The sequence below is a fragment of the Rhinatrema bivittatum genome, chromosome 4 (assembly GCF_901001135.1).
Source record: "Rhinatrema bivittatum chromosome 4, aRhiBiv1.1, whole genome shotgun sequence".
Lineage (NCBI taxonomy): Eukaryota > Metazoa > Chordata > Amphibia > Gymnophiona > Rhinatrematidae > Rhinatrema > Rhinatrema bivittatum.
Genome location: NC_042618.1, coordinates 55,706,695 through 55,727,656, shown reverse-complemented (window position 1 = coordinate 55,727,656; position 20,962 = coordinate 55,706,695). Strand labels below are relative to the sequence as shown.

General features: G+C 44.0%; 1 protein-coding gene across 1 annotated transcript in view; it reads left to right on the top strand.

The window, feature by feature from the left end:
• The window catches only part of HIF1A (hypoxia inducible factor 1 subunit alpha), a 150,592-nt gene that overhangs the window by 77,537 nt on the left and 52,093 nt on the right, over positions 1 to 20,962 (top strand). Inside the window, exons 7-10 of the mRNA XM_029598154.1 lie at positions 16,567 to 16,673; positions 18,361 to 18,508; positions 18,959 to 19,182; positions 19,344 to 19,612. Coding sequence (XP_029454014.1) covers positions 16,567 to 16,673; positions 18,361 to 18,508; positions 18,959 to 19,182; positions 19,344 to 19,612 — 748 coding nt within the window. The remainder of the gene's footprint in view (positions 1 to 16,566; positions 16,674 to 18,360; positions 18,509 to 18,958; positions 19,183 to 19,343; positions 19,613 to 20,962) is intronic.

Here is a 20,962-nt window from a genome sequence, read left to right as displayed (position 1 = left end):
GTTTTCTCTTATTCATGTTCTGGTCCGGTATAATTATTTTTCCCCAAAACAATAGGAATGTGTGATTTAAACAGTAAGTTTGTTCCTGCCTTCTAGAGTCTTAAAGTGAACATAAATGTTTGAAAACCAGTATTGGCCATGCAACAGAAGTTAACTGTTCTGTAATATTTATTTTCAACATAATGATTTCAGAACTTGGTGTGAATAAATGGATTTAATTTTTTAACTATGGTAGTGCAGATTCAAAGTCCCATAAAATAATAGACATCTGAATTTGAAGTGCGCATGAGCACTATTTCGCGGGCATGGAACCTCGAGTCTGCCTCAGTTTTCATTTTCCGCGACACTACACGGCTGTGTATGTGAACTCTTGCCTCACAAAAAAGATTCTACAATCAACAGGACAAAGATGCCGAAAAGCCCCAGATTCTGTTCATTGTGCTAAGATCATGTTGGTGACTGGGCATAATTACTGTTATTTATGCCTCTGTCCCAATCATGATCAAACTGCATGCAGAGACTGTGGACGGATGTCCCCACGGGCCAGGAGACAAAGAGCTGAAAAAATGGAGAGGCTGAGGAAATCTCCTGCCCCCTCTCCAGTGACTGCAAGATCAACAAAGTCCTCCCTGGGTAACGTTAAAACCCGGCCGGAGACTCATCGACATGCTCATTTGGCTTCGGAGAGCCATGTGCCGCAAACTGTCATCTTCCATGCAGCCGGCGCCGAGCGTCGCGTCTGATATGACGCACAAACAAAAGAAACCGGCGTCTAGTCGAACCCACTCGACGCATGCATCGAAGACATTGTCAGCGTTGAAGCATACCGACGCACTAAAGAAGACCACAACTCATTCCGTCGCAGTCAAAAAAACAAAACAAAACATAGGACGCAGCACGACACACCTGGACAAGCTGTGACGCAATAAGACGCAGTTTCAAAGATCACGACGCATTTAACATCCAGTCATAAAGAGACTTCTTCGGGAAGCCAAGGAACAACCCCTGGACTACCTAACTGGCCATGGAAATCAGTTTCCAAAACAAAACCTATTGCTCCACCAGCAGTATCTTTAGTTAAACCTCCTAAACATTATTCGACATCCATACCAGAAGGTAATCAATCTCCTTCCTTGGTATGTTCAGATATTATAGTTGATGTACCACCTGGAGACTGGAACTCCTCACCGGAGATTCTTCTTCTTCAATCTCCAGGTTCCAAGAAGAGACCTCCATCTCCATTGCCTACCATACCAGCCAAGCAAACCAAGAAATCAGTAAACCCATCTGAACATCCTTCCCGTCCTATGGCTGAGGAAACAATGTCTCACAACTTCTCTGATTCATAATTTCTCACAAGTTTTGCCTCAAATCCCGGATATCTATCCACAGGATCCTCAAAGTCCTGCATTACAGGGTCATTCTCCTTCTCCACTACATCCTCCATCTCTGACACATACCACGTCTCCTATGTCGTCTGCTCATACCACTTCTCCAGCATTCTCTCCTCCAACATACCCTGGGAGTTCAACAGGAATTCTTTCGGACCCTCCACAGGAGCTGCCTCAGCCAACATCCCCTCCTGAAGATCTTACTTACACTAAGTTCTTAGAGAAGCTAGGGGCAGCTCTGGGCTTAGAGATTCGCAGGCTCCCTGACCCACGGTCAGAGGTCATGGGACTTCTACAGATGTTTGACATCCCATCTGAACTCGTGGCTCTTCCTCCACAAAAAATTCTAGAAGGTCTCATGGACAAAGCGTGGGACACCCCACTACTTCTGCCCTCTGTTTCCAGAAAACTGGACTTAAAGTACAGGATGCAAAAGACACTATACTACTCCAGTGTTCAACTTCCACATTTTATTTTTTATTTAAAAACTTTTCTATACCGTCGTTTAGTAATGCACCACTACAACGGTTTACAAATAGGCACGTAAATAAGTTTGGTTTGGTTCATAAATTATCTAGAAGGTGCCATTAAATTTTTCGGTTACATGTTTCAATAATATAATCTATATGGAAAGTGTATTGGTATTTCCATTTATATGATGAATAGGATAATCATATACTGTACTTCTCTTAAATTAATACTTAATTATGAGAAAAAAATAAAGTAAGCAATTATGCTTTTAGGTGACTTTCAGCTGTGTAGGTGATCTTTTGCGTGTTCATTTGTGTTTCTTACTCACCAACCTCACTGTGAAAAGCTTTTTTGAAGAGCCATGTTTTTAAACTTTTTTTTGAAGTTTTAAATCTCTCAATCTTATTTTGAGTGGCATTGTGTTCCATAATATTGGACCCGCTCTCTCTAACTTGGGTTAGTTTTGCTGTTTTGACTGAGGGTATGGTTAGTAGAGCTTTATTGGCTGATCTGAGATTTCTCTGGAGGACATGTAATCGTAGTGCAGTGTTTAGCCAATCAGCATTTTCATCATTGATTAGTTTGTATAGTGGTCGAATCAGCGTTTAAAAAGAGCAAAGAAGAACAGGCTCTACTCCAATATGCCTCCCGGACGAGACAACAAACTGTTAGATGATTTTGCGAAGAAAATTTGTCAAAAATCAGTGTTAAATTCCCGTATAAATCATCATCAGTTTTTTACATCATTCAATATGTTTAACTGCATACAGAATTTGCAACCTTTGCTCCACACTTCTCAAGGAGACTCTTTCTTGCCTCAGCCTTTCTTAGATCTACAGGAAGGTCTACGACATTTATTGCACACTTCCTATGAGGCCTTTGATACTTCAGCATGATCCTCAGCGATAGCAGTCTCAGCTCGACGCATGATGTGGCTGCGTGCCAGGATTATACGGGATGATGTGCATGATCGTTTGGCTAATTTGCCCTGTAAGCCAGACAATCTCTTTGGTGACAAACTTCAAGAGACTCTCTTTGATTAAAGAGCAAAACATCGCAGTGCCTATCGAAATGCCATCTACATCTCTGCGTTATCCTTCCCAATACAAAAGAGGTTACTATTACCGAAAACCATACCAGTATTACCAACCCTATCAACCATCCTATAGACAACCTTACCAACAACAGCGGTCTCATCCTCAGTTACAAGGACAAAGACTTCGCCAGAGACCTCAAAGGCCACAAAAACCTCAACCTTCTCAACAACAACCTAAACAATCTATTTAATTTCACCTGCCACAACAGCAGTTGCTATAGGAGGAAGGCTATCTCCGTTCCATTCCCACTGGTCCCTTGTCTACTATAAAAGCCTAATAAACAAAGCAAAAAAGGAATACTACAGTAAAAAAAAAATACTGAACTCCTCAAATAGTCCAAAATCCCTTTTCAACATTGTAAATAACCTAATCGCAATGAATAATAATATCAAACTTCCACACAAAAACTTAAGCCAAGACCTCGCAATCTTCTTCAAAAACAAAATCATCAAAATATCAGAAAAAATAACCAAGACCACAAACAACAACTCAATCCTGAATCGCCCAGACATCACACCCTGGGCTCACTTTGATCCGATATCAACCTCCGAAACAGAGAAACTCATCAAATCACTGAACCCTGCCAGACACGAACTTGACACAATACCAACACACGCACTAAAAGAAATCGCCCAATCCATCGCACCAACCATCACTACAATTATAAACAAATCACTAGGAGAGCTCCCAGTCAACCTAAAAATTGCCACCATTAAACCTATCTTAAAAAAAAAAAAAAAAAAAAAAAAAGAACCTCGACCCCCCCCCCCCCCCCCTACGACCTAAGCAACTACCGACCTATTTCAAACCTTTCAGTCCTCGCCAAGCTAACAGAGAAAGCTGCGCTCAAACAACCTAGATACAAACAACATCTTATACCCAACACAACACAGCTTCAGAAAAAATCACAGTACAGAAACTCTTCTCTCCAACCTATCAAATACTATCCTAAGAGATTTTGACCACGGACAACGATACATCCTCATTCTACTGGATCTATTGGCTGCATTTGACACAGTCGAACACAGTAGCCTAATCTCCAGGCTAGGAGAAATAGGTCTTAACAGGAAAAACTCTTGATTGGTTCACATCCTTCCTCCAAAATAGATCATACAAGGTAAACTTAAACAACCACACCTCTGATGCCATCCCTCTTGAAACCGGAGTTCCACAAGGATCCTCTCTATCGGCTATCCTATTCAACATTTACCTATTATCACTCTGCCAACTTCTTTCAAGCCTCTCCATCACCTACTTCCTGTACACCGACGACATTCAGCTAATCATCCCAGTATCAAACTCCATAGAGAACGCACTAAAAACCGCAGCCAAGACCATCAACAAAATCAAACTCCTTCTAAATCAACTAAAACTCTGCATCAACACTGAGAAAACCGAATGTATGTTGATCGAAAAAAGCAACTCCGGCGATCATCTGAACCACCACATTGTCATCGACAACAACTCCATCAAACTAAAAACACGTCAAGAACCTGGGAATCTGGATCGACCCCCAACTCAATCTCAAATACATCACCATGAAAACAAAAGAAGGCTTCTACAAACTAGCAATTCTCAAACACCTCAAACCTCTACTAAACCAATCAGACTTCAGAACCATTCTTCAATCACTGATCTTCTCAAGCAACGACTACTGCAACTCCCTCATGATAGGACTCCCAAAATCAACCCTACACCCCCTTCAAATACTACAGAACGCCACTGCGCGAATTCTCACTGGAACCAAAAGAGCAGACCATTATCTCACCCGTACTAAAAGATCTACACTGGCTTCCCATAGAACAAAGAATTGAATACAAAATACTATCAATAATACACAACTCAATACACCACAATGGCCACGACTGCCTCAACTCCCTAATACAAATTCACCACAATTAACGCAACACAAGATCGACCAATAAAGCACGACTAGATATCCCACCAGTCACCACAGCCAAACTAACCCACCAGAAAAAGAGCCTTTTCAATAGCCGAACCCCACCTCTGGAACACCCTACCTTCCAGTCTCAGACTTCAAAATCATTCCAAACTGCTCAAAACCTGGCTCTTCAAACAAGCATATAAAGACGGGATAGGCTAAACCATAAAAAATGACAACCCCCTGCATTCCCACACCTCCCCCCTCTATCCATTAATCCCCCCCACCCCCCACACCCTACCCAACCACTCTTTTCATCTCCCCTAAAATTATCTTCCAACCTACTACCCCTCCTATCAACACACTGCGTGATGATTCTATCATCCTCTAATACATGCTAATGTTTCAGTATATCATACCTTAATTTATTATTATCCTGAAGTTCTTTTGCTAATTCATGTTTAAGTTGCTCCCCTGACTTTTTCGTATATCTAAGTTATAATTGTAAACCTACTGTGGTTGTTTCCGCTAAATTTTAATGTATAATGTTGTTAAAAATGTAAACAGGAGTGAAGGCCTGCGCCAATACGTCAGTATATAAAAGTCTATAAATAAAAAAAAATAAATAATAAATAAATAATGGACCAATGGGTCTTGACCATTATAGCACAGGGCTATCATCTTGGTTTCAACTCAATACCGACGCTCCTTCAATATTAATTCCAAAACTCCTTCGATTCAGATTCCATCCCTCCTCAAGGAGGTTTCTCTACTTTTTCAACAGAAGGCTGGTACCTTCAAATCCTCAGGAGCACGGTTTTTATTCCCAATACTTCCTCATCCCCAAAACATCCGGAGGTTTTCGCCCTATTTTAGACCTTCGAGAACTCAACAAAATCTGGTACAGGAAAGATTCAAAATGTCCTCTCTCAAAACGGTCCTCCCTTTCCTTCAGACGAACGACTGGTTGTGCTCACTCGATCTAAAGGATGCTTACACTCATATTCCGATTCACAACCACTGCTGGCAATACCTCTGTTTTCAAGTTGCAGATCAGCATTATCAATACCAAGTACTCCCCTTTGGTCTCTCCTCGGCTCCAAGAGTCTTCACAAAGTGCCTTGCTGTTGTGGCTCACTTACGCAAACAGGGCATAACCATTTTTCCGTATCTAGACGACTGGTTACTCGAATCTCATGACCCCCAGTTGTTGCAAACTCATAGAGACTACACTCCGCTGTCTCCAAAACCTGGGGTGGATAGTAAACTACGAAAAATCGCAGCTCTATCCAACACAAAGCATTCAATTCATAGGGGCCATAATCAACACCCCACTTTCCAGAGCTTTCCTGCCTCCAGAGAGGATCCAAATCTTACGAGCCCTAGCTCGGGCTCTGTTATGCTGGAAAACAGTTCTTGCTCGTCAAGTCATGGTACTCTTAGGCCACATGGCCGCAGCAATACATGTGGTTCGGAATACTCATCTCCACATGAGACGCCTTCAGTGGGGCCTCAAATCTCAGTGGAACCAACTCACTCAACCAGTGTTTTACCGAGTACAAGTTACGAACTCCATGAAAACAGATATTCGATGGTGGCTTCAGCCATCTGTCTTGAAAGAGGGGAGTCCTTTCCAACTTTCCCCCCTCATCAGTTGATTCTCACTACAGATGCTTTAACAAGAGGATGGGGAACGCATCTCCTCCACCTACGGACTCAGGGGCTCTGGTCTTTGGACAAACAACACTTACAAATCAATTTACTCGAACTGCGAGCAAAAACAATTTTGCTACTAGCATTCCAGACATGGATACTCGCTCATTCATATGGACAAGCAAGGCGGATTGTCAATAATTTCTGGACTCAAAGCCAGGGCAACAAGAACACTCAGTCTCAATACAATAGTACAAATTGAAATTTATTTGGCTTTACCAAGTGTTCCTGGGAGATGCTATATGCCCTCTATCTGTAATAACTAGCATCTCAATGAATATATGACATGCCCTGACTTATATAATCAAAATACAGCACTACCGAAGTTTCCAGAATCATGTAACTGCCCACAACCTCATTTACAAAGACACATGATGCTGTTGTCATGACAATCTATCATGTATAGGAAATGCTTGTGAGGACATCCTCCATTCATTTGTAAAAATCATACTATTTACTTGTCTTCCCTGAAACCACCCTTCCACCATAAAAGTTCCTTTATCAACACGGCTTTGATGCACTCTGTTCTTCTGTTCTTCTCTTGATATTCTTTGTTGTGTAAACAAATCGCAAGTCTCTGGCCTGAATAGGAAACTCAGCATGAATTCCGTTTTCTGGAGCCAGGACTTAATTAAAACTGTAACTTTAAAAGAAGAATCTTTTCACCTGGCTCCTGTCCGTTGAGATATGCATTTGTAAGACAAAAGCTTGCATCCTGGTTTCATACGAACCAAGTTTCCTTGTATTATGAAGTAAATGTTGCCATTGAATATGTTGGTGCCAGTAGGTCTACCTCAGAGATATTCTGCAAGTCATGCTCAGAAAGGCACTCAAAGTTCATTCACCTCTGACAGGCCACAGTACAGCAGAGGCGTCTGGGTATTTTTCCTTCCTAATATTGTGTATCTGATCAATCATATTCTTCAGGATCCAGTTCCCAGATTCTCTGCAAGGAAGCGGTTCAAATCTGGGAGTGGGCAGAACGCAACTGCATCTTCCCTCAGGCCTCATACTTGCCAGGCCTGGCGAACATCAAAGCGGACAGACTCAGCAGAGTTTTCCATCCACACGAATGGTCACTCAGTCTAACCGAAGCAAACAAAATCTTCCAATTGTGGGGAACGCCGGACATAGATCTCTTTGCAATGGAAGAGAACCGGAAGGTGGACAGATTTTGCTCCCTCCTTCCCAGCAACTACAGAACTTCCCAAGATGCGTTCCTAATTCCCTGGACAAGGGTCTACTATATACCTTTCCTCCAATTTCACTAATCTCACACACGATCCACAAATGTATAGCGGACACAGTGGACTTAATCCTCGTAGCACCCGCATGGCCCAGACAGCCATGGTATGCATACCTTCTCAGTCTATCCATTCGGACACCAATTCATTTACCAAAAGACCAAACCCTCCTTTCCCAGAATAGAGGGCTTTAATCCACCTGATGCAAGCCTCCCTAAATTTTATGGCTTGGAGATTGAACAGCACATATTAATGTCCTTGATTCTCCCATCTGCCATTCTGGATATTCTCATTGCATCACGGAAGCCTTCCACCAGATGCAACTATGCCTTCAAATGGAAGCGATACTCTGCCTGGTGTGCATTCCATGATCTGGATCCCTTCTCTTGTTCACCAGAGTCTATACTATCTTATCTACATCATTTATCCCTTTCTGGGCTAGCAATTACTTCTATTAGAGTCCACCTGAGTGCCATTGCAGCTTATCGATTGCACCAAGACAGTTCCATATCATCTCATCTCTTGATTGCCAAATTTATGAAGGGGTTACTCCGTTTACATCCTTCTTTCAAGAAACCAATAGTGTCATGGGATATCAATTTAGTTCTGGAAGCATTGTTGTATTCCCCTTTTGAACCTATAGCATCTTCTTCCCTCAGATTTCTAACATGGAAAGTGCTTTTCCTAGTCGCTATTACCTCTTCCAGGAGAGTCAGCGAACTCCAGGTACTAGTAATCACTTTCCCTTATCTTCAATTGCATCACGATAAGGTGGTTTTACGGACACACCCTTCTTTCCTACCTAAGGTAGTCTCTGCCTTTCACTTGAATGAAACGATCACTTTACCAGTTTTTTGCTCGAAACCACACCCTGATGATTGGCAAAAACTTCTACACATCCTTGACTGTAAACGAGCATTAGCTTATTACAAGAGCACCACTGAAGACCTCAGACATTCTTCACAATTGTTTGTTTCCTTCAACCCGAATAATCCAGGCCAACCAGTTTCGAAAAGAACTCTCTCTAACTGGCTCACAGCTTGAATTCAGTACTGCTATACTTCCAAAACAATACCCCTGGTGGGCTCGGTGAAAGCCCACCAGATCAGAGTAACAGCAACTTCCATTGCACATATCTGTGGAGTACCAATTCAGGACATCTGCAAGGCAGCCACCTGGTCTTCTCTGCATACTTTTGTGTCTCACTATTGTCTTGTCTTGACCAGCAGTCGGCAGCAGATTCCTCACTGGGGTTTGCAATTTTGCAGAACTTTTCTAGCTCATGTTAGCTGTCCACATTTCTACCGGTTGCAAAAAAAAAAAAAAAAAATTTGTGTTAACTAAATGATTCTTATTAAACAGTTTCCTTTTACTATTACTGTTTTTTCTGATGTACTAATATTTGCAACCTATTTGCTTGGGACTCCCACTATGCATGGCTAAATACCTTGCTTATCGATTGGGGAAAAAAGCAAGTTTGCTTACTGTAAATGGTGTTTTCCGTAGATAGGTAATTTAGCCATGCATTCCCTCCCACCTCCCTGGACAGCCTCCATTCTTACAACACCTCCTTCAACATTAGCTTGGAAAACCAACTGAGGCAGGCTCGAGGAGTGGGGAAGTAGTGCTCATGCGCACTTCAAAGTTCTTCGAGCTAAGAGAGAAACTCCGCCTCTGTGACGTCACAGACGACACCACTATGCATGGCTAAATTCCCTGCTATCTATGGAAAACACCGTTTACGGTAAGCAAACTTGCTTTTACATGCAAAAAAGGGTTTTCCCTATACGTACCCGGATCAGTCCAGACTACTGGGTTTTGCCTCTCATCTAGCAGATGGAGACAGAAGTTTTTGACTGACCCTGCCCTATACTTTGAGGTGCCACCTACAGTCAGTCAGTATTTCTCTGTCTCCAGCAGATGGTGGAGGTGCAAAATCCTACACTCTGTGATAGATTAAAAGAGGAATAGATTAGAAATCCTTTATTATTCGGTCAAAGACAGAAGATAATCCTGAGCCTCCCAGGGGGTTGGCAGATCCCCCCCCCCCCCCCCTGGTATTTGAGGGTCAGGGACCCTGCTGTCAGCATTTGGGGTGATACCGGGGAGCCTGGTTCATTCACCCTGAAGGGGGGCACAGGACCCGGTGTCCTGTTGGAGTCAGGTTTGGTGGGGGAGAGGAACACTTAGTTTTTGCTAGCTGTCCGGGCCTGATTCTCCATTCCCTCTGATGCTGTGTTGCTGTCGTCGCTGGATTTATTTTTCTCCCCATAGCCTCGCCAGTCCCCTGGTAGTTGCCAGCCTTTTCATGCCATGTGTGTGTGACTCTCTGGGAGCTGTTGATCCAGTCATGGTGGGTCTCCGTGGTCCGACCTGGTCCTTCCCTTTTCATCTCTGTTACTGACCTGTTTCGTGAGTGGGACATTCCAGATTTAGGTTTGAAGGTCAGTAGACCAATGGATAAGCTGTATCCTCTGCCAGAAGAAGCGCTGGACCTCCTCGGGGTTCCCAAGGTAGATGCAGCGGTATCAGCCAATCACCAAGAAGACCACCATCCCGGTGACGGGCACTACAGCCCTCAAGGATCTCCAAGATCAGAAGCTGGAGGTACAACTTAAGAAGATATTTGAGGTGTCAGCGCTTGGGATGCACGCTGCCATGTGCAGCAGTTTCACCCTGAGGGCAGGTCTTCGCTGGGTGCAGCAATTGCAGAGCGGCATGTCTCCGGAGGAGGAGGCCGTTCAGGCCAGGCGGCTGGGGGTTTCGGTGGCTTACAGTGCAAATGCACTCTATGATCTGCTGCGAACCTCAACCAGATCTATGGTTTTGGCTGTCTCTGCCTGCAGAGTCCTCTGGCCGAGGAACTGGTCAGCAGATGTTTCCTTTAAGGCTCACCTGGGTTCTTTGCCATTCAAGGGCAGACTGCTCTTCAGGAAGGACTTAGAAGACATGATTCAGTCCCTGGGGGAGAACAAGGTCCATCGGCTGCCGGAGGATAGGCCAAAGATGAGAGGTTCCTTCCCCCCTCGCTAACATTTCCGTGGAAATCGGAGGTTTCGGTCTTCTACATGGTTCTCATATGCGTGACACACTGAACTTGTGACCGTCACGGGGCTATATGTAAACATGCACTCTGCAGCCACGGGAACCCCTTCGACCCGCGACAATGGGTCAGAACAGATCTAGGTCATTACCCATACAACTCACCATACAAAAAAGATGTTCTGGTGACATCTTAGTAAAAGCAAAACAAACTCACTTTACTACTAGGTACAATAGCCTTCCTTATGAAAAGACAGTAATTTACCACTAATGCATATCCTATTGAGAAAACACAACAAATGCCTACATGCTAGTAAAATATCTCACCTCAGTCACACACAAAGCTGACCCTCACCAAGGACAGAAAGACCACAAATTATAAATTTGGGGACACAAACTGGAATAGAAAACCAAAAAAGCCACGCTGCATGCAGTGCAGACCTGGAGAAATGGAAACAAATATAGCACCTAACATAGTCCCAGGATCTGCAATAATGCACACAAACTAATGCATTATGGCATGCACTTCAACAGTAACAACCCTATCTATGAAAAGGTAACACTACAAATATTAAACCAGGCCCTAAACACCAATATACTTCCTATTAGGAAAACAGACTAAGCCAAGTTGCTATAGAACCACACGCAGAAATAATTGTAAAACTATACTAATAACATCCAACAATTAAACTCATAAAAATTATTTAAAAACTTGTCCAAATACCAATTAAATATTTCAAAACAGACAGATTAAATAATACCCAATAATTAAAATGGCAGTCAATCAAGAAAAATAAACTTAAAAAAGCACTTTACTTACCATCTCCAGCAACTCTCCTACTCTTTTCTCTTGCAGGCCAAAAGCACACACCAGAAGCAGCAGTGGCTGCTGAAGCTCTGTCCTCACGATTCTCTTCTTAGGGCCCACAACCAGTCACTCACACACACCTACCCCAAATTAGACCCCATGACCAGCCTTGGTCTCTCACGCATACACCAGTCATCTTCCTGACCAGTCTCTCTCTCTCACACAGAAACACATCACCTCCCTGACCAGTCTCTCTCAATCACACACATGCTCTCTCTTATAAACAAGCTCAAAATCACACACACCCCAGCTCGCACTCTCACACACCCACACACACCAGCCCTCACCCAGGCTCCCATTCACACCCACACTTCCATTATCACATGCATACACTGGGCCTCACCGCCAAATCTCTTCTTTCTTCGCTGCAGGGATGGGCTCCAGTTCCACCACGGCTTTACTCCAGCAGGACTTCTTTTTCGCCGCCATGGGGATGGGCTCCCATGGCAGCCTTGCTTCATCAGGGTTGGGTTTCCTCTTCACCGCCACTGGGATGGGCTCCCATGGCAGCCTTGCTTCATCAGGGTTGGGTTTCCTCTTCACCGCCACGGGGATGAGCTCTTGTGGCGGCCTTGCTTTGACACTGCCACTCCTCCCAGCCCCCTACCCCCGGCCTATGCCATGTCCCTTCTTCCTGCCTCACTGGCCAATCAGAAGCATCCTCCCTTCTTCCTACTACCACTGGCAGGTAAAAAGGAGGAGGCTTCCAATTGGCCTTTGTGGGGGCAGGAAGAATGGAGGAGGCTTGCCATTGGCCCGCAGGGAACGGGGAAGCACAACCTGGGCAGTGGGACACTGGGAGCTGTAACACACCTGCCGGTGCTTGGCAACACACTGGTGTGTCACGACATACCGGTTGAGAATCACTGTTCTAGATTGTCTGGCTCCTCATCTAGGCAGACCTCCAGCAGGCAACAGTCCTGGTTCCAATCCTTTTGGTGCCTTGGCAGAAACAGTACCTCCCAAACTACGAGAGGAGTTAAGTCCTCCCAATGAGGCAAAGCTGGTTCACTCCTCTGTTCCGGTAGTAGGGGGCAGGTTGGCTCTGTTTTACGAGGAGTGGACCAAATTAACTTTGGACCAGTGGGTCCTCAATATCATAAGACACGGCTAAACTATAAAGTTTGCTCAGCCCCTTTGGAACCGCTTTCTTGTTTCTCCGTGCTCGTACAAGGCGAAGTGTCTGGCAGTGCGGGACAAATTACAGCGCCTTCACGAGCTCTGCGCCATTTTACCAGTTCCTCCTGTGGAACGACAGAAAGGCTGCTATTCCATTTTCTTCATGATGCCCAAGAAAGAAGGTACATTCCTGCCTATACTAGATTTGAAGAGGGTCAGCGGGTGTCTTCGGGTTCCTCGGTTTCAGATGGAGACCCTAGGGTCGGTAATTGCTTCGCTGCACAAAGGGGAATTCCTAGCTTCGTTGGATCTGACAGAGGCTTACTTGCACATCGGAATCTGGGCTGACCACTAGAAGTACCTGAGGTTTACAATCCTGGGGGATCATTTTCAGTTTTGCGCTCTGACCTTCGAGCTTGCTACAGCACCCAGGATCTTTACCATTGGGGCTCCGGAAGGAGGGATTCTTGATTCATCCTTATCTAGATGACTGGAGGATTCGAGTGAAGTCTGAGTCCCTATGTCGCTCCATGGTGCAGCAGGTTCTCCAACTCTTGAGGTAGCTAGGTTGGATAGTTAATCTGGCTAAGAGCCATCTGGTTCCCTCCCAGTCCTTGGAGTTCCTGGGACCCCTGTTCGACACATGTTTAGACAAGTTTTTCTCACAGAGGAGCGGATCATCAAGCTGCAGGGGCAAGTTCGTGCCTTGTTGGCCAAGCATCTTCCCAGAGTTTGGGACTACTTGCAGGTCCTCGGCCCGATGGCTTCCACCTCTGAGCTAGTCCTGTGGGCCTTTGCTCATGAGACCTCTTCAGTCAGCATTGCTTTCCCGTTGGAACCCGGTGTCCGAGCAATTTCGTCTACTTCCTTTTACAGATTCTGCATGCTGCAGCCTCGATTGGTGGCTCCTCTCGGACAATTTATGCCGAGGTGGGGACGTGGAGGTTCCCTCTTGGACAGTGGTCACCACCGATGCCAGTCTCTCCAGCTGGGGAGAGGTTTGTCAGGGAAGAGCAGTGCAGGGCCAATGGATAGTGAAGGAATGCTTGTGGTCAATCAATCGTTTGGAGACCAGAGCAGTTCTGTTGGCGCTACAGGCTTTTCTTCCGGTGCTGCAGGCGAAATCGGTCAGGGTCCTGTCTGACAATGCGACAGCAGTGGCTTATATCAATTGCCAAGGGGGGACCAAGAGTTGGCTGGTGGCGATCGAGGCCCGGGAGTTGATCAGCTGGGCGGAACAGCACCTAATCAGAATTGCAGCTTCTCACATTGCCTCATATGCAACAGGTGGACCAGACTGACTGTGGACTTGATGACGTTTCAAAATGCCAAAGCCCCACAGTTTTTCAGTCGGCGCTGGGAGCCAGGAGCGGAGGGGGTGGATGCCCTAGTTCTCTCCTGGCCAAGAAATGTCCTGCTGTACGTGCTCCCACCTTTGCCTTTGGTCGGCAGGGTACTGCGGCGCATAGAAGCTCATCCGGGAGAGGTGATCCTGGTAGCGCCGGAATGGCCGAGGTGTCCATGGTTTGCGGATCTAGTCAACCTAGCGGTGGACAGACCCCCTGAGGTTTCATGTGCTCCCAAATCTTCTACGTCAGGGGCCCATTTGTTTGGAAGAGGCAGATCGCTTTTGTCTAGCGGCATGGCTTTTGAGAGGCAACAACTAAAGAGTAAAGGTTATTCAGATGCGATGGTGGCTACTCTTTTGCAGTCAAAGAAAACATCTACCTTCCTGACCTATGTCAGGGTGTGGGGAATCTGAGTTTTGGTGCATGGAGCACAAGGTGGAGCCTACTCGGGCCTTGGTGGCAGATATCTTGGCCTTCTTACAAGCCGGCTTGGCTAAAGGTTTATCTTGTAGCTCTCTGAAGGTACAGGTTGTTTATGTAGCAAGATACGAGGTGTAGCCTTGGCTGCACCTCCGGATGTGGTGCGTTTTCTCTGGGTGGCAAAGCATTTGCGTCTTCCGGTCCGGAATCCTTGTCCTTCGTGGAGCCTGAAGTTGGTTCTCAAAGCTCTGTGTTGGGCATCTTTTGAGCCTCTGAAGAGGGCGACATTAAAAGATCACACTTTGAAAGTGTTCTTTTTCGTGGCTATTTCTTCAGCATGGCGAGTATCTGAGCCTCAGGCTTTGTCCTGCAGGGAGCCTTTAAGGATTACGGATACAGGAGTCTTTGAGAACAATTGCATCCTTTTCCCAAAGGTGGTATCCTCCTTTCATTTGAATCAATCGGTTGAACTCCCTTCCTTTCCAGACTTGGACTGCTCTGATCCCCAGACTACAGACCTGAGGAAGCTGGACGTATGGCAGGTTCTGTTACGTTACTTGGAAGTTACAAATAGCTTCTGCCAGTCTGTCCATTTTTTTGTGCTGTGGAGTGGCCCAAAAAGGGGGGCATAAGGTGTCTAGGGCTACTATTGCCCGCTGGTTGAAAGAGGCTATTGGTTCGGCGTATTTGATTCACGGCCACCCGGTTCCTGTCTATCTTCGGGTGCATTCTATCCAGTCGCAGGCGGCTTCGTGGGCTGAGTGTCAACAAGTTTCGCCGCAGGAGACTTGTTAAGGCAGCTATTTGGAAGTCTTTGCACACCTTTGCCAGGCATTATCGGTTGGATGCCCAGGTTCTGGGGGTTTTGGAGAAGGTATGCTTTGAGCGGGACTCTCAAGGTCCCACCCAGCATAGGGAAGCTTTGGTACATCCCAGGAGTATGGACTGATCCAGGTACATACAAAGAAAGGAAAATTTGGTTCTTACCTGCTAATTTTCATTCCTATAGTACCACAGATCAGTCCAGAGTCCCGCCCATTTCAGAGTTGGAGTAAGAGTCCGCTCGTTCAGTACTTCTTGACTTCTTTTTTTTTTTTTCTCTGCAGATTGGTTCTCAGTTATAACTGGTTCTCCTCCCATTTGCAGTTCGAGTGTGAGCAGGGTTTCTCCTTCCTCTGCTCATGAGAGGGTAAAATTAATTGTTTGTGTTAATTTGAATCACTGTGCTTGGATACAGTATAATACTGACAAACTGTAGGTGGCACTTCAAGGTATAGGGCATGGTTAGTCAAAAACTTCTGTCTCAGTCTGCTTGGAGGGGAGGCAAAACCCAGGAGTCTGGACTAATCCATGGTACTACAGGAACAAAAATTAGCAGGTAAGAACCAATTTTCCTTTTCACGACCAAGTTCTGATTTATATGTGGAAGTAGGTATATTTTAAAAAATATGTGCATAATTAAAATCACCATGTTTACCAATACCTTCATCAGTCTCCAGTTCATTGAGACCCTCCTAGTACTTCACTTTGAACTCTCTCCTCGGTTCACCCAGATCTCTTACCCAACAATAGCAGACAAGTCTGATATCAGTTGTGTAAGTAATTAGCAGGTGTCAAATTGCACAAATAAGTTTTTCCTTTTGTATTTGTGTAAATCTCTTATAAAATAGCAACTTGTTTGTGTTCCTCTTGGCCACGTCCCAGACATCCCTGGACTGGCCCTTTTTTTTGCACAGGTAAATATGCACGCAAAACCAAAAATAATCACATGCTTTTGATGTTTATAATGTGTATGTGCTAACTTTACGTGCATAATTCCCGTCAGTGAAAAGTGCTAAGTGTAGCAATAATGGATTTCGATATCAGAGGCTAACAACTATCCAGTGAAATTTTATGTTAAAAGTTGAGAATTAATCAAATGTTTCTTGTGATTATTATTTTTGTCATTTGTGTATATATTTTTTTTTAAGAATTACAGAACTGATGGGATATGAGCCAGAGGAGCTTTTGGGTCGCTCCATCTATGAATATTATCATGCCTTGGACTCTGATCATCTGACCAAAACTCATCAGGACAGTAAGTGGAACTTTGACGATCTGTTTTCTTTAACTATCATAAATCTACAGTTCAACCTGGCAAACTTAGTTCAAACAAAAGTGATCCTTTGGTTGTCTAGCACTAGCATCCAGAATATTGTACTGCACAGCCTTGGAAAGTGAAACTTTCTCTATTTTGGCAATTTTGGACCTGGTACGTATTTTTGGTGATGCTTTCAACCGTCTGATCCTGTGGGAGAAACCTGCAGTCCTGGCACTGCCCAGCTGGGTTTAGAAGCAATTGGAAACATGGCACCTGGATGAAAGACCCCATATTCTTTAGTAGTATAAAATCAAAGGGAGCGTTTCTTCGTTGCTGATTAAGTAGATTATAGTATTGCTGTAAGATCCTGGGATGCTTTTTATTTATTCATATAAATATTAATTGCTCTTTTATTTGTATTGTGTGCAATGTAGAACTCATATTTTTTAAAGCTCATCCTGCTCTTGCAGATTATAAACTAACAGACTGTTAAAACTTGTTTGCGTGTAGAGTTTAAAATGATGACTTTTGGTGCCAAGTTACCTGCAGCCCAGCAGAAAAATACAGCTGCTGGTCATGGAATCGCTGCTGAAAGACTGGGAACACTTACCTGCACTGTTCCTTTTCCCAGCAGCATTCAGATTCCACCTTCAAAGGCACTGCACCAAGACTGAATGCTGTGCAGAGCGTGGATTTTGATTCTGCTGTGCCGCCATCACTCCTCTATAAGCATTACCCATAGTCCCAAATACCCAAACCAGGTACACACACAGTATTTGTTTCCTGCCCAAACAGGGCAGCCCCGCACTCCAGTTGCCACAAACCTCTTGCTACATTCTTTGTGAGTTGCTTTTTTTTTTTTTTTTTATTTACATTACTGCTGCAGCCAGAAACAGGTTCAAGACTTTAAAGGGAAAGCAGCAAATATATCCTGAGAGTAAGGAAAAGCAGGAAGGGGAGGAAGAGAGTGGGAAAAGCTGTCTCCCTGGATCCCCCTTGGTCCTGGAGTATACCACTGAAGGAGGAAGCACAAGGTTTGAATTGGCTCTGAATATTCAAGGAGAGTAGAGCAGGAGGAGAGGGAGGGAACCAGGTACTCACACAGGAAGCCCTCTGGTCTCCAGCAGTGCTTCACTGAGGGAGGGAACCTGAAATTGTCACCTCAGGAGCTGCCATCCACACAGACATCCTCTTTGTTTTAGGGCCAGGCTCATCTGAGGAAGGGAGAATTAATGTCACCTCAGGAGCTGCACACCAGACTTTTTCTGTTTGCCCAGCCTAACCAGACCTTCGCTTCCAGCACTGGAAGTTTGTCCACCATCTGCTGGAGATAGAGATTGTTGGCAGGCTGGTGTTGGGACAGAGGTATATCATTAGCAAGCCTGTTCTGTCTCCATCTGCTGTTTGGCATGCATAACTTGCTTGTCTGAACTGGTCTGACTGGATGAAGTGGAAATAAATATTAATGCATGTGTTGGAATCTGGCTTTGCATAAGAATGAAAACTAAGCATACTTTGATGCACACTCTTAATTTAAGGCCTGATTTAATAAGCTTTTTTCACATTCTATATGTGTGGTGGGGAAGGGGGAAGAAGCTTAAGTTAGGCCTTCAGCGAGATGTAATAAGTTACTCTGAGACTGCCAATCTGCAAAAAATAATAAAAATATCTTTTTCACTTGTAGTGTTCACAAAAGGACAAGTTACTACAGGACAATACAGAATGCTTGCCAAACAAGGTGGCTATGTCTGGGTGGAAACTCAAGCAACCGTGATATATAACACAAAAAACTCGCAGCCACAGTGTATAGTTTGTGTAAACTATGTCTTGAGGTAAGTTTGGAAAGTTGGCAAATTTATTACACATTCATTCTGTGGTCAACAATACTTAATACATATTTGCTTAGTCAGACTCAAGTATTTCAGTAGTAAAATGCGGTGCTTTTTTAAAGAAGTGATATACTTTGCTGAACACTTCAGATACATTTATTTTCTGTGAGTAGTATGTACATTTTTTTAGTGCCAGTTAAGTTCTTGTGCTATAATCAAACCATATGTGCTGATGGTTTGTGTTTTTAATAACTAGCAGCCACTATTTACTAAATATTTTACCAATTCTCATGGTTTATGGGAGTGTAACATATTACATGTTCTAAATGTTTTTTAGTGTGTAATTTCATGTTCTGTTTCCTAAATTTATGGCAGTGAATTTAGCAGGAAACTTTCCAGTTGTATCACAGTTGTAAGAATTGTGATTTTTTTTTTTTGTGTCTCTTATGGCAGTGAGATTGTCCAGAAGGACTTGGTTTTCTCTCTTGGACAGACTGAATGCATGCTAAAACCAGTTGACTCTTCTGAATCAAAAATACCCATGACTTTGAGCAAGTCAGAAGCAGAAGAGGACTCCAGTACCTTATTTGACAAACTAAAGGAAGAACCAGAAGGTTTAACTTTGCTTGCTCCAGCTGCTGGGGATGCTTTTATATTATTGGACTTCAGTACAAATGGTGTGCATATGATTTTTATTTAATTCAACTTTAAGATGATGGCTTAGCATATGAAAAATCTGTCATATGAATTTCAAGTCCAAGTACCACATAATAATTTAAAGGAGTTTATTTGAATGTAGAACAGAGTATTTCTAATCAGTATTTGTACTTTTCTTCAGAATCAGGTGTGCAGCAGTTTGACGAATCTTCATACAATGATGTAATCTATTCATCCATTGAGAAAGACCAGAGCATGGCAATGTCTCCTCTACCTGCCTCCGAAACTTCAAAGCCATTGCGAAGTAATGCAGACCCTGCACTGAACAGGGAGGTTGTAACCAAACTGGAGCCAAATCCAGAGCCACTAGAGCTTGCCTTTACCAACCCTCAGCTGCAGAAACAACCAGTCAGTCCTTCTGATGAAAGCACTAGCCAGAGTTCATCAGAGGTCAGTTAGTTTCTTTCTATCTGTAGGTTATATGATAAGTCATGATTTATGTTAATTTACAAGTGACCAGCCATTAAAAATTGTACAAATGTTGTAAATTAAGTCATAGAATTAACTATAGACAAAATGCTCTCCTCATTCTATAATGCGTGTACTGTGGCAACACCCCCACCTCCCATGCCATTCATATTGAAATCCTGTGCTTGGATGGCTCTGGGGAACCTTCACAACTTTTAAGGGGTGCCTCTTCCAAGGTGCACACTTGGTACGATTCTTTGCTTGGCAGGGGCAGCTACAATAGCAGCAGCCATCTCTTCTCCCCAAGCCTGAGCATATGCACACTACCTGCACAGTGCATCCAGGGTTGTTGGACAATTTTCTTATCCTTTGCTGAGAGCCTCCTAGAGGGATAGCATAAAAGGCTTTGTTTCTTGGAATGAATTTTGACATACTGAATTGTTTCTTTATTTTTTAAGCAGTAGTTTAAAGACAGCTTGCTTGCCCTAAACAAGGGCATCCCTGGTCAAAAATGTGTGTTCCTTTCCAGCTTTAAGGTTTGAGCCATCTTGTAATCAGCAACAGGCACTGTAATGTTGGGTGTTCTCCTTCCACCTGTAAAATGGGGAATAGTTGACAAACATTTACTGCTGATGAGCAAACTTAGGGGGTTATTTTCCAAGCTGCGTTATGGGCTTTTCGCATGCGTTAAGGCATTTTTTGCATGCGAAAAGCACCATAACGCATGATGCGAAGCTAATTTAGAAAAAGGGGTGGAGTTTGGGGTGGGATTTTTGGCCAAGTGGGCTGGCTTCGCAACTTGCGAAGCCATATCGCACAGTTTTAACGCGGCTAATAAATACACCTTTTTCATTTGCGTTAAGCTGTGCGTTATGGCTTTATCACGCTTTGTGATGTTTTCGCACATAGCATTGTTAGTCTTTTAAGCTACCACCACCACATCAAGCTAGGTTGAGAGAACATTGTACAAATCTCATCTGTGGTTGAGTTTCCTCACTCCGAAGGACCTCAAATCTTCACAAGAGTGCCCTGTTCTGTTCGTATGTCTCACTCTGAATGTCAGTGGCCCCTAACCCTTACACTAATACCTAAACCTCATCTTGAGTAACTAGGTGGGCCACCTATAGAGGTATCAATACCTAACTACTAGAAGGTCTTTATTGCTAGTCTCTGTCTCTCTCTCTCATTATAGGTGGGAATTACAACAATTGCGGCACTTACCGCAAAGTGTGAAATCTTCCTATTGCATGCGATACTTTGAATCTAGGCCTTAGTAACTTGAGAGCAGAATTCTAAAGACATCTTAATAACAAACTTCAGTTTTTCTAAACT